Source organism: Oratosquilla oratoria, chromosome 2 (assembly GCF_046742065.1).
Source record: "Oratosquilla oratoria isolate Oo_2021 chromosome 2, ASM4674206v1, whole genome shotgun sequence".
In the NCBI taxonomy this organism is placed as follows: Eukaryota; Metazoa; Arthropoda; class Malacostraca; order Stomatopoda; family Squillidae; genus Oratosquilla; species Oratosquilla oratoria.
Window position 1 is genome coordinate 63,488,989 of NC_134778.1, and position 12,500 is coordinate 63,501,488.

The following is a 12,500-nucleotide window of genomic DNA, read 5'->3' on the forward strand; positions in this document are numbered from 1 at the left end:
ATGACAATCATTATCTTACATTTGATAGATTTTTGTGATATGTTTAAGTTACATTCAGATTCCTCACATTATATGTAAATGTACAATTTATGACAGCAGTCCATAAATCCCAGGTTGAGAACCACGAAACTAGACATTACGCCTAGATATATACTTAGACCCTAATCCACAAATAAAATATTATCCCTTGCAGTTAAAGATCTGACATTCCGGTATTCAATTGTAATTAGATAGGATAGTGGTAGCAGTAGTGTTAGTTCATCTTCTATCGCCTAGTTACCCGGTTTTCTTCATTGTAGCTTAGTATAGTAAACACAAACAGCCTCGTTAGGGCCAGTAGGCCTGCTGTTGTTTGTTCTTTGTGTTCCTTTGTGTACGTTGATGGGACCAAGGACAAGTACATACACGTAGTGGCCATGGAAGATGGGCGTCAGAGAGAATCATCTCCCTCTCGCCCGTTTTCAAATCTCAATATCCTCACCTCCGTCTGGAGGTGCAGCCCCGAGAGGCTGTCACTCGCTTACCGGACTGGGCCTAAGAGATCTTTCTATGGGGAGGGGGCTAAGAGCGTACCCAGCCACTACGTATAGGCCCTGTTCACTCTAGCGGTTTCATCCGCCGCGGTTCAACTATAATTGTCACTGTCAATGAAGGTGTTCACACACAACCGCGCAGTTTTTCCTTGACTATGTTGTACCGCCGCGGTTTCCGCGCGGTTCAAACCGCTAGTGAGAACAGGGCCTTCAACTGTTAGGAAAACAAGACCTTCATGACATTATCACAATACGCTGGAATCGAAGAGATTTGCATATGATGGAGCAGAACCCACTGGAAGTCTTTGTGAAAGAAATAGACAAAGCGAACATCGAGGGACCTTAGGTCCCGGATGTAAGAGATGGATGGACTGAGTCTACAGTGAGAGGTAACATCCGGATGCTCTGGATTACAACGGATCAGGATGGATGAGCTCATCCGGCAATACTCAGAATAGAATAGCTTAAGTCTCAGAACGGGGTTAAAGGGCATTCTGACTGACTTCTGCATTAACTCAAGTAATAAATAGGCGTTTAAGTTGATGGCTGAATAAGAAAGAGTATCAGATAAAGATATGATAGGTAAGTAATTAGGTAAACAGATAAATACAGAAGGATTGGAAAGGGAAGGGTTTTGGAGCGTTTTGTTTAAGTTTTGTTAAGGTCAATACTAAAGTTTAGAATCAGGGCTCAGTTTATTTATTTATTTATTTATTTTTTATTTATTTATTTATTTATATATTTATTTTACTAGGTCACAAAACTTAAAACTGCATTGTCTTTGGTGCTAACCGACACAGACGAACATGGCGTATAATTTATCAAACTGATAAAAAAAAAAATCTTTTTTTTTCTTTATATTTATTCAGAAAACTTAAAACTGCACTGTCTTTGGTCCCAATCGATGCAGACGAACCTGACATATAATGTATCAGATTGATAAAATAAAATTATCTTCTTCTTCTTCTTCTTCTTCTTCTTCTTCTTCATTCTTCTTCCTCTTCTTCATCTTCCTTTTCGTCGTCTTTTTAATTTTCTTCCTCTTCTTCATCTTCTATTTCTCGTTCTTCTTTTTCTTCTTTTTTCTTCATCTTCTTTTTCTTCTTTTTCTTGAATTTCTTCTTCCTCTTTTTCTTTTTCTTATTATTTTTCTTATTCTTTTTCTTCTTCAATTTGCTTTTCTTCTTCTTCTTTTTCTTCTTCTTCTTCTTCTTCTTCTTCTTCTTCTTCTTCTTCTTCTTCTTCTTCTTCTTCTTCTTCTTCTTCTTCTTCTTTTTCTTCTTCTTCTTTTTCTTCTTCTTCTTCTTCTTTTTCTTCTTCTTCTTCTTCTTCTTCTTCTTCTTCTTCTTCTTCTTCTTCTTCTTCTTCTTCTTTTTCTTCTTCTTCTTTCTTCTTCTTCTTCTTCTTTCTTCTTCTTCTTCTTTCATCTTCTTCTTCTTCTTTTTCTTCTTCTTTCATCTTCTTCTTCTTCTTTCATATTCTTCATCTTCATCTTCCTCTTCTTTTTCTTCTTCTTCTCCATCTTCTTCTTCTTCTTTTCTTCTTCTTCTTTTTTTTTCTTCTTCTCCTTCTTTTTCTTCTTCTTCTTCTTCTTCTTCTTCTTCTTCTTCTTCTTTTTCTTCTTCTTCTTCTTCTTCTTCTTCTTCTTCTTCTTTTTCTTCTTCTTCTTCTTCTTCTTCTTCCTCTTCTTCTCTTCTTCTTCTTTTTCTTCTTTTTCTTCTTCTTGTTTCCTTTTCTTCTTCTTCTTTTTCTTCTTCTTTTTCCTCTTGTTCTTCTTGTTTCTTCTTTTTCTTTTTCTTCTTCTTCTTTCTCTTCCTCTTCTTCCTCTTCTTCTTCGTCTTCATCTTCTTCCTCTTCTTCTTCTTCCTCTTCTCTTTTTCTTTCTTCTTCTTCTTCTTCTTCTTCTTCTTCTTCTTCTTCTTCTTCTTCTTTTCTTCTTCTTCTTCTTCTTCTTCTTCTTTTTCTTCTTCTTCTTGTTCTTATTCTTTTTTCTCTTCTTCATATTCTTCTTTTTCTTCTTCTTTTTCTCCTTCCCTTCTTCTTCTTCTTTGTCTCCTTACCCTTCTTGTTTTTTTCTTCTTCTCCTTTCTCTTCTCTTTCTTCATCTTCTCCTTACCCTTCTTCTTCCTTTTCTTCTTCTTCTTCTTCTTCTTCTTCTTCTTCTTTTTCTTCTTCTTCTTCTTCTTCTTTTCCTTCTTCTTCTTCTTCTTCTTTTTAACTAGGTCACAAAACTTAAAACTGCATTGTCTTTGGTCCCAGCCGATGCAGATGAACATGGCATATAATGTATCAGATGGATACAATTCTTCTTCTTCTTTTTCTTCTTTTTCTTCTTCTTCCTCCTCCTCTTCCTCTTCTTTTTCTTCTTCTTCATCTTCCTCTTCTTCTTCTTCTTCTTCTTCTTTTTAACTCAAAATGACGTTACAGTACATCAGACTAGTTGTGCTCTAATACGTCCTCTTTTTCTCCGACGCTTCAGCGCCGGGAGCAGCAGCAGCGGCAGCAACATCGGAGGCGGCTCCGGCAGCAGCAGCAGCAGCAGCGGCAGCAGCCCCAGCAGCGGCGGGAACAGCGGAGGCTCCGTCAACCCGAACAGCGTCAGCGGCTCCTCCTCCTCCAGGAACTTCGTGGGTTCTTCGTCCAAGAACTTCAACTTCAGCACCGTGGGAGTCTCCGGGACTGGCGAAGAGTCTTGGACCGTTGACGGACTTCGGAGGTTCACTCGGTATACCTTCATCGTCCAGGCCTACAACGACAAAGGCCCCGGACCTCTCTCCTCAGAGGTCTCGGCCTCCACCCTCGAGGACGGTAAGTTGGAAGGAGGAGGAAGAGGAGGGAGAAGGAGGACGAGCGAGGAGCAAGGTAGTAGAGGGAACTGGAGGGGAAAGCGAGAGGGTAGAGGAGGAAGGAGAAGGGAGGAGGAAAGAGGAGGAGAGGAAGAGGGAGAAGGAGGACGAGCGAGGAGCAAGGTAGTAGAGGGAACTGGAGGGGAAAGCGAGAGGGGAGAGGAGGAAGGAGAAGGGGGGAGGAAAGAGGAGGAGAGGAAGAGGGAGAAGGAGGACGAGCGAGGAGCAAGGTAGTAGAGGGAACTGGAGGGGAAAGCGAGAGAGGAAAGGAGGAAGGAGGAGAAGGGAGGAGGAAGACGAAGAAGATGGTAAGAGGATAGAATGAACGCGAGGAGGAAAGAGGAGGAGAGGAGGAGGAGGGAGAAGGAGGAAATATGAAATAAGAAACTAGAAAAAACAGGAGGGGAAAGAGGAGTAGAGAGGAGGGGAAAGAAGGGGAGAGAGGAGGAGGAAGGAGAAGGTGAAGGGAGAAGGAAGACAAGTGGAAAGTAAGAGAGTAGAAGGAAGAGGAAGAGGAATAAGAAGGAAGAGAACTGACGAGATTACTTTGAATGTGTTAGAGACAGTAAAGCGAGAGAGACATGTGACAAAAAATCTGAAGAGATTTGAAAGAGAAGAGACATAGGGACAAGGAGGAGGGAGATCAAGATTGGGAATGGAAAGAGAGAGAAGGAAAAGGGGAGGAGAAAGAAAGAAAGAAAAATGGGAGAAAACGGACGGAGAGAACGGAACGAACAGATATAGAGAAAGAGTAGAGAAAATGGTGTCTGTATAAGTTATGTTTGTTTCTGCTGTCCTTTGTGTTCTTCATTCTGACTTGATTTCCTCGGCATTAAGGCACTTCAGCTCGAAGTAAGTAATGTCTCAAACTCTTCCAACAAAATACAGATGTCGCTCATCTGTATCCATATTAATATCTCTAATTAACTCAAAATTGAATGCAGTTTCTGTATGGGCAGTTAAATTTTACTAGTTATTCCTAAAGCCTTCCTTTCCCTTACTAGTTATTCTTAAAGCCATCCTTCCCCTTGTGGATTTATCTAAGACTGGTCTTCTAGATACTGTTGCGTTGGTCTGGAGTCATCCCTGGAAATTACTTCTGTTACAAGAAAATTAAAGTACAAAGAACCATATCTGCCCTGCAGCAATGATTGCGTTTGTTATGTTTGTATGGGAAGGGAGACAATAATTGTGATTGTAACTGCACATAACCTCCGTCTGTCCTTCACGAACTAACTACCCCTAAGTAAGTTCTTCTTTAAGAAAAAATTTCTTCTTATTCTCCTTCTCCTTCTTCTTCTTCTTCTTCTTCTTCTTCTTCTTCTTCTTCTTCTTCTTCCTCTTCTTCTTCTTCCTCTTCTTCTTCCTCCTCTTCTTCTTCCTCCTCCTCTTCTTCTTCCTCTTCTTCCAGTCCTAGAAGCTCTTCCCAGTAAATTCTTCCTGAAGAAAGATTTCTTCTTCTTCTATTTCCAGTACCAGAAGCTCCTCCCCAGGACGTTTCTTGTGTGGCTCTGACCTCCACTCGCGTTGAGATCTCCTGGAACCCTCCCCCGCCTCACCTCACCCACGGACTCGTCACCACCTACACCCTGCACTACTCGCCGCTGGATGACCATACGGGTGAGTTTTTAGCATCAGACAATTTGAGTTTCAACCAGAGGATGTTACAAACCACTCATAGGAGCAAGTGATCGAGCCCAAAGAGTCTGCGGTTGTTTGCCTGTGTGTCTGTGCTGTAAAGGCTCTGTGAGTTTTATTTGGTGTGTACAAAAATTCAAAAATTAAGGCGATTGTATTAAAAGACAACTAAATGTTACGAGTATAAAGCCTAAATCGAAATGAAATTTAAAATACTACGGTGGTTTGACTCAGTTGATTAAAGTGTCTGATGGCAGAAAAAAAATATATATATATTTATATATATGTATATATATATATATATATATATATATATGTATGTATGTATGTATGTATGTATGTATGTATGTGTGTAGAAGTAATCACCGTAGTCTAGTTCTTCACGTTGTATTGACTTGCTAAAAAAAAAGTCTTATCTCTTAGCTTGAGATCTATTGACATGATCCTGGCGTGAAGATAAAAGCTCAGGGCCATTCCTGGTAATGTTATGATAAGTGATGAACTAAACACGTCTCCAATTACATTAATGGAAACGCAGGGTACAGTTCAATGTTCCATCGTATTCATCCATGTGCATCAGAGTCCGAGGCTTGTGACCAAAAACGTTGTGGCTTCCGACAGACATCTTCAGTAGTTATGTTCCAGGATTAGCAGGACCAAGAGGGCCATTGATCCAGAAGTGTTTTTGTAACATCTTGGGGTTGGTGGGATTCTTGGGATCTTTGGAGATGTAGCGGCTCTATCAGGGTTTTATCACCAGTAAATCTATACTGGCCAGGACTAGAGTCGAGGGGTGTTATTAAGAATATTCCCCACAGATTCCGTGTGTATAGTGCGAGGTGCACTAGAAGGAATAGAGGACATTAAAGGCTACTAAAACTTACCTTTCGAATATTTTTTTATTTGATCTTACTTTATTTTATTTTATTTTTCTTTATTTACATACTTTTATTTTATTCTATTCTATTGTGTTCTATTTAATCTATTTCATTTATTTATCTTTTTTTTTAACCTCACTGGGACCCCGATAAAATACTGAAATCTGCATCTTACTAGAGACAAGTAACCTCGGTGGTCTTTTCAAAGTCTTTTTAAAACGTTTATCAGTTTTTCTGATTTCCCGTGGCTTTTTGATAATCATCATATTCTCCCATGCAGATTCTAATTGATCTCTTCAGACAGATTCTAATTTGATTTTACTGATATTTCTTATAGTAGTTGTCCTTCAAAATAACCTTCTCCTAGACGCCCATCTTTATCAAGTGATATGCTTCTTCTTTACTTAACCTAGAAATGATATCTAAGCTTTTCTCCACTCTTTCACGTCTTTCTCATTAAACCCCACCGAATTTAAAATTTGAACAACAAAAATTCAAATTCATTCTCTGAAGTGACTTCGATGCTAACTTTTGTTAAAGAGTCTGCCTAAGATATCTGCTTTCTTCGAAGAACACCACCACAGCCGAAGTTGACCACACTCAAAAAATAAACGAAAACAGAGGGATGAATAATGACATCTACGACATAGAAATTATCTATCTAAAGCGAACTGACCTGATGTCATCTAAGCCTTACCTCTAACCTAGCCTCACAGCAGCACGAGCCACCATAACCAATCATCGTGTTCCACATTCGCCCAGGCTCTTCTACATCGACCTGGCAAATCCATTGATACTCCTACAACCGTACGGACAAAGCCCATAAGCACCCTTCTCCACCTTTTTCCTTTCTCCCTCCACCCTTTCTTCCCCACTCCTCTATCCCCCCTCATCCTCCTCCCCCCCCCCAACCTCGTCCCTTCTCCCAATTCTTCTCCTCCCACCCAACCCAACAGGTCATCCTTTTCTACAGCTCCATTAACTTAATTGGTCATCACCATACTCTAAATGATTAACCAAGAACCCTTAATTCTGTGCTTCCCGTAGCCTCGCGTAGCCTCCCGTAGCCTCGCGTAGCCTCCCGTAGCCTCGCGTTAGCCTCGCGTAGGCCCGCGTTAGCCTCGCGTAGCCTCGCGTAGCTCCTCGTTACATTCGCGTTAGCCTCGAGTAGCCTCGCGTAGCCTCGCGTAGCCCCGCGTTACACTCGTGTTAGCCTCGCATAACCCCGCGCTAGCCTCGCCTTAGCCTCGCTTTACCCTCCCCTAGCTTCGCCTAGCTTCTCCTAACTTCGCCTAGCTTTGCTTAGCACCGCCTAGCCTCATGTAGAGACTAAGAATGTTCAAAGAATGACGCAGCAATTGAGAGGATATTTGACACGTCAAGATACACAAGAGAATTTACGGTGATATTTAAAAAAAATTCTTTCCCTTCCAAGGATTTATATAAAACTTATATAAGGAAAGATTTATATAAGGAAAGAATTTTGTTAAGAATACCACCGTAAGATCCTTACGGTAGTATTTCTCTTTCCTTTCCCTTCCAAGGATCTATATAAGATTTATATAAGAAAAGATTTATATAAGGAAAGAATTTTTTAAGAATACCACAGTTAGTATTTAGTATTTCTTCTGCAGTAACCGGCGCTTCTATCCTTGGGGTCAATATCGCTCCGAGGAAGTTAGGTCATAGGTCAGTAGGATAGCAATACGAAAAGATAGCGAGATAATAGTGACTAATACATTTTTATGCTGCGTGGTTCTGGTCCGTATGGGCGCCATAAAGTCCCAAGAATATTGACAGCATGCAATTTGTGTACTCAGTACCACATACAGGGTGGTGGAAGATTAGAACAAATGGCAAGATTTCTGTGTGGACCGCTTGATCGTGTTATAAGGTTGATGTGGCAACAGCGCAGGATTGTGTTTACTTATGAATATAAAGAAAACATAAAATGTTGTTCATTCCCAGCAACCTTTGTACATGTTCCCAGGATCGTGAGTAAACACTATTTCCCTGTGTTTTCCTGTGTCCCACATCTCATGATTATGTGGTCAACTCAACGTGGAAGTCTCCGAATACACATCGCTCAAGGTATATGAAGAACAGGAGGAAGTTTGAAAATAAACATACACATGATTTTTTCTTTTTTTTATCTTATTTTTTCTTTTATTTTGTTTTGTTTTAATTTATATTTTATCTTATTTTTTTTCTTATTTTTTTTATTTCATCTTTATTTTATTTTGTTTTATTTTATTTATTTATTTTCATTTTATTATATTTCATTTTATCTTATTTTATTTTATTCTATTTCATTTTTTTTTCTTTTTTATTATTATCATTTTTATAAAGGTTTCGGTCGGCGGGTAAATTCTCTCAAAACCGTTTATCAAACCGACGCTTCGATGGAGATGACCGTAAGCCACTTTTGCGAAACGGTCGTCACAGTTTCGTTAAACCGTGACTTCAGTGAAAACCGTGGATCAAGTTAGCGTTACGGTTAATACTATGTACATCACTTGGCCTTGACGGTTATGACCGTTGGCTACTTGGCGAATGACCGTTAAAAACCGTTATCCAGGTGTGCGTTGTTGGTGTCATCCGTGTTGATAGCGTCGTCGGAGACGCCGAGGTAGGTCAGGCGTTCGGATACCAATCAGAAGAACAATTCTTGTAATCAAAAAAATACAAACCAAAAATCCTTAGCAACTAAAAAAAAAAAAAAAAAAAAAAAAAAAAAAGAGAGAGAGAGAGAGAGAGCGGATCTCGTGATCCAAAGAATCTCGTGAGACGGCAGAGTTCGTGAGATTCTCCAAAATATTGTGAGACCAGCTTCCGTATGAGTCGCTCTCAAATGTACCCATGTATCTTCTTGGTACACAAACTACACATCTTAATGTAAGCCCGTATATTCATTACACATCCTCTTAGAGCCTAGGCTATGCAGCTTCACGTAGTGTGTACAACATAAACGTACACCCATATATTCTGTGCACATAACAAATCACGACAATATTACAGCGTTATGTATACTGTGAACACACAACCACACAGATATTATATCTTCTTAGTGATATACAGTAGTTTAACGTCACAAACTCCCCCCTATCGGGAGGCTAGCACGGTGCCCCTCACAGAGGAATTTGTAACGTGGAATTTAATTAACCATGCCCTTGGTTCAACTTCGCCGGTGGCAGGGTTCGAACCGCCATCCCCTCGACCTTCGCCGCAAGTAAAGGCACCCTAACCCGCTCAGCCAGCGAGATTCCCCAACAGAATTCCGTATACAATATGTTGCAAAAATATATGAATAATAATAATAATAATAATAATAATAATAATAATAATAATAATAATAATAATAATAATAATAATAATGATAATAATAATAATGATAATAATAAATAAATAATGATGATGATGATGATGATGATGATCATGATAATAAAAATAGTAATAATAATAATAATAATAATAATAATAATAATAACAATAATAATAATAATAATAGTAACAATAATAATAGTAATAATAGTAATAGTAATAATAAAAGATTAAAAAATAGATAAATAAAACTCCTGATCACTGATCACGCAGAACAACATAACCCAACAAGGTCGTTAACCTCTTTAATTCGGTAACCTGATTCAAGTATTCTGTTCTAGTTAGGGGTAAGAGTTCGGGGTGATCTAATAGAGGTGTTCAAGTGGATCAAAGGCTTTAACAAGGGTGATGCAAACAAGGTCTTCATATTAAGACAACAGGGCAGGACTCGCAGTAATAGATTTGAAATGGACAAATTTGTATTTAAGAAGTAAAAATAGGCAAGAATTTGTTTACTAATAGGGTGGTCAACGAATAGAATAGACTTAGTAACCATGTAGTGAGCGCTGAAACTATCGGTTGTTTTAAGAAACGGTTAGGCAACTTTATGGATGGGGATGACAGGTGGGGATGGATACGGAGCTGCCTAGTGTAGGCCTTATGGTCTCTTGCAGTCTCCTTCATTCTTATGTTCTTATATTCTTAAGACGCTTTCACACAGCTGAAGAAGCGAATTTTGGTCTCAGGATTGTCGAAACGCATTGGGACTCAATCTGGGCCAGAACTCGTCCCTTCATAAGCACAACACCGCCAGTCCTTAGCCAGAACATAATACATAAAGTGCGTCGCTGTGTTTCAAGGGTTAAGGGCCACTTGAGTCCACAGAGTCAAATGGCCAATTACGGCCCAGCTGTGGACATGAAACCACATCAATTAATCCCTCACAATTGCCTTGCTCTGTTACGCTTAAGTCCAGCAAGGCACGTTTGAAAAATCGCAATATAATTCATGTGTTTGAAACCCTCTGTGGGATATGGACTGCATAAGTTTGTATTCTAGGGACTTTGGGAATACCCCTACGGCCCAGATTAACGCAGTACTTTCTTGTGATTGAAGAATAATATCCACTCAAAAAAAAAAGAAATTATGATCATTTTTAACTTCAACTATTCCACAAATATCTCCAATACCATCCCTATACCATTCTTATACCATCCTTATACCAATCCTGTGACCCTACCGCTTTAGTGTGATATTGTTACTAAGTATAGAACCGCTAGATTTAATTTAGAAATACTAAATTTTGAAAACCAAAATGAACTTGTATGTACATACGTTTACATTGACGAACGACTCAGCATAAACAGAAAAACACAGATACGAAGCATATTCGATAACTATATGTAGTCATAATGGAATGTAACGGGTTATAGTAGCAAGGCAATAAAGAAACTTTCCTTCTATTTCAACGGTTAAAGTGCGTGGGGATTGCCCACTGTCAACTTAGAGTTTGAGCTTTTTCCGTTTTTTATCTCTCCGTTTTCTTCGATAGTAATGACAGAGACCAGAGTTCCCGGAAGGTAGGATTATTCAGTGAAAAAAGATGAATAATCCAGACCAATGCCAAGTGCCTAGCGAGAAATATTTTATATTTTTTTTTATAAGGATTACAAAGGATTACAAAGGCGGAGCATGTCGACAGGAGACCTTTTGGTCCATAACTAGGTCGGATGCGAAAAAATTATAATAATGATAAATAAATAAATAAATAAGTAAATAAAAAATATAATAATATAAAGAATGATAGATAAAATAAATAAATGCATAGCTATAGTTAAATAGTAAACAAAGAGGTAAATAGTAAATAATAATAAATTGACATATAATTAATGATAAATGAAAATCAAGCAAATACTCGTAACAATAAACAAACAGAAAAATAATAACAAACAATAAACAAATAAGAACCTTTGACGAAAGAGATTTTCAGAGCCTCCCAGTGGAAAACAAGAGGAAGCTGATGCATTGGTTGATAAAAAAAAAAAAAAAAAAAAATGAAAATAATGACGATTTATAAGCTGTTGACATCATAGTTTTTCCAAAGAGAGGAGACACACAGACACTATATTTTGGAAAACATTCTTCTTCTTCTTCTTCTTCTTCTTCTTCCTCTTCTGTCCTCCTCCATCTCCCCCTCCACCTCCGCCTTCCCCTCCACCTCACCCTCACCCTCACCCTCCTCTCTTCCCGCCCATTTCTATCATTATTGCACAACTGAGATTATTTCTCTGTCTCCTCTCTCTCTCTCTCTCTCTCTCTCTCTCTCTCTCTCTCTTTCTCTCTGTCTATCCCTCTCTCTCTCTTTCTCTCTGTCTATCCCTCTCTCTCTCCTTCTCTCTTTCTCTCTGTCTGTCTGTCCCTTTTTCCCTTCTCTCTCTCTCTCTCTCTCTCCCTCTCTTTCTCTCTGTCTGTCTGTGTTAGTTCCGCTGCTACTAACACTTTCAGTAATTCCTCAGTCACTCACAATTTTCTTCACTTTCTTTTATCCTCTTATGATTGAACGTCACTCATATGTAGGCCCCATGCCTCTTTAATCCTACTTAGTCAAGTTCCATTACTCAGTACGAAGCTGAATTAAACGTAAATTTTCTTCATTTCTTCCGAATAATATTACACTTCTACAACTTAGTTTGATTAAGTACACCAGAGGACTTCCACCTGTGATCCTTGTACATCCACCAAGCCAAGTCTGCTTCGACATCAATATTTAATTCATCCAATAACTTTGAATGTCACAAATAAGTGCCACCCTTTAAGGGCGTGACTTTACCTCCGTGCAACAATAATTTCTCTCCTCCTCCACCCTTTCCTCCAATCAAAGGCTGTTATACTGTCTCAATCAATACTGCTTACGCCAGCGATCTTAGTCACGAAGCTTGAGTGGCTTAGTGTTTACATTTCGTCACATCAGCGCCAATATCGATACTCTAGCTGGTGTTTACCAACTTTAGGCGGTGAGCGAGATTATGCAACTCAGCAACTTCCTCTCGGCCTTTGTTTCCAAAACATCTAAGTCGTAAAATTAATTCCACGCCACCTACCCCTCTATCCACCTACTTATCTACCTCAACCTACCAGCCTCTTATAGTCTGTCTATCTCTTTGTCTGTCTGTCTCCCTGTCCCTCTCTATTTCCCTCTCTCTGTCTGTCTCTTTTCCCTCTCTCTCTCTCTCTCTCTCTCTCTCTCTCTCTCTCTCTCTCTCTCTCTCTCCTCTCTCTCTCTC

The 12,500-nt window shown here is 39.2% G+C and overlaps 1 protein-coding gene across 4 annotated transcripts in view; it reads left to right on the top strand.

Annotated features, from left to right (window-relative positions):
* Positions 1–12,500, top strand: part of LOC143039506 (cell adhesion molecule Dscam2-like) — a 1,807,148-nt gene that overhangs the window by 1,741,623 nt on the left and 53,025 nt on the right. For all 4 annotated transcript variants that reach the window (XM_076209640.1, XM_076209650.1, XM_076209658.1 and 1 more), the window contains exons 23-24: positions 3,013–3,341; positions 4,853–4,999. In XM_076209640.1, coding sequence (XP_076065755.1) covers positions 3,013–3,341; positions 4,853–4,999 — 476 coding nt within the window. The remainder of the gene's footprint in view (positions 1–3,012; positions 3,342–4,852; positions 5,000–12,500) is intronic.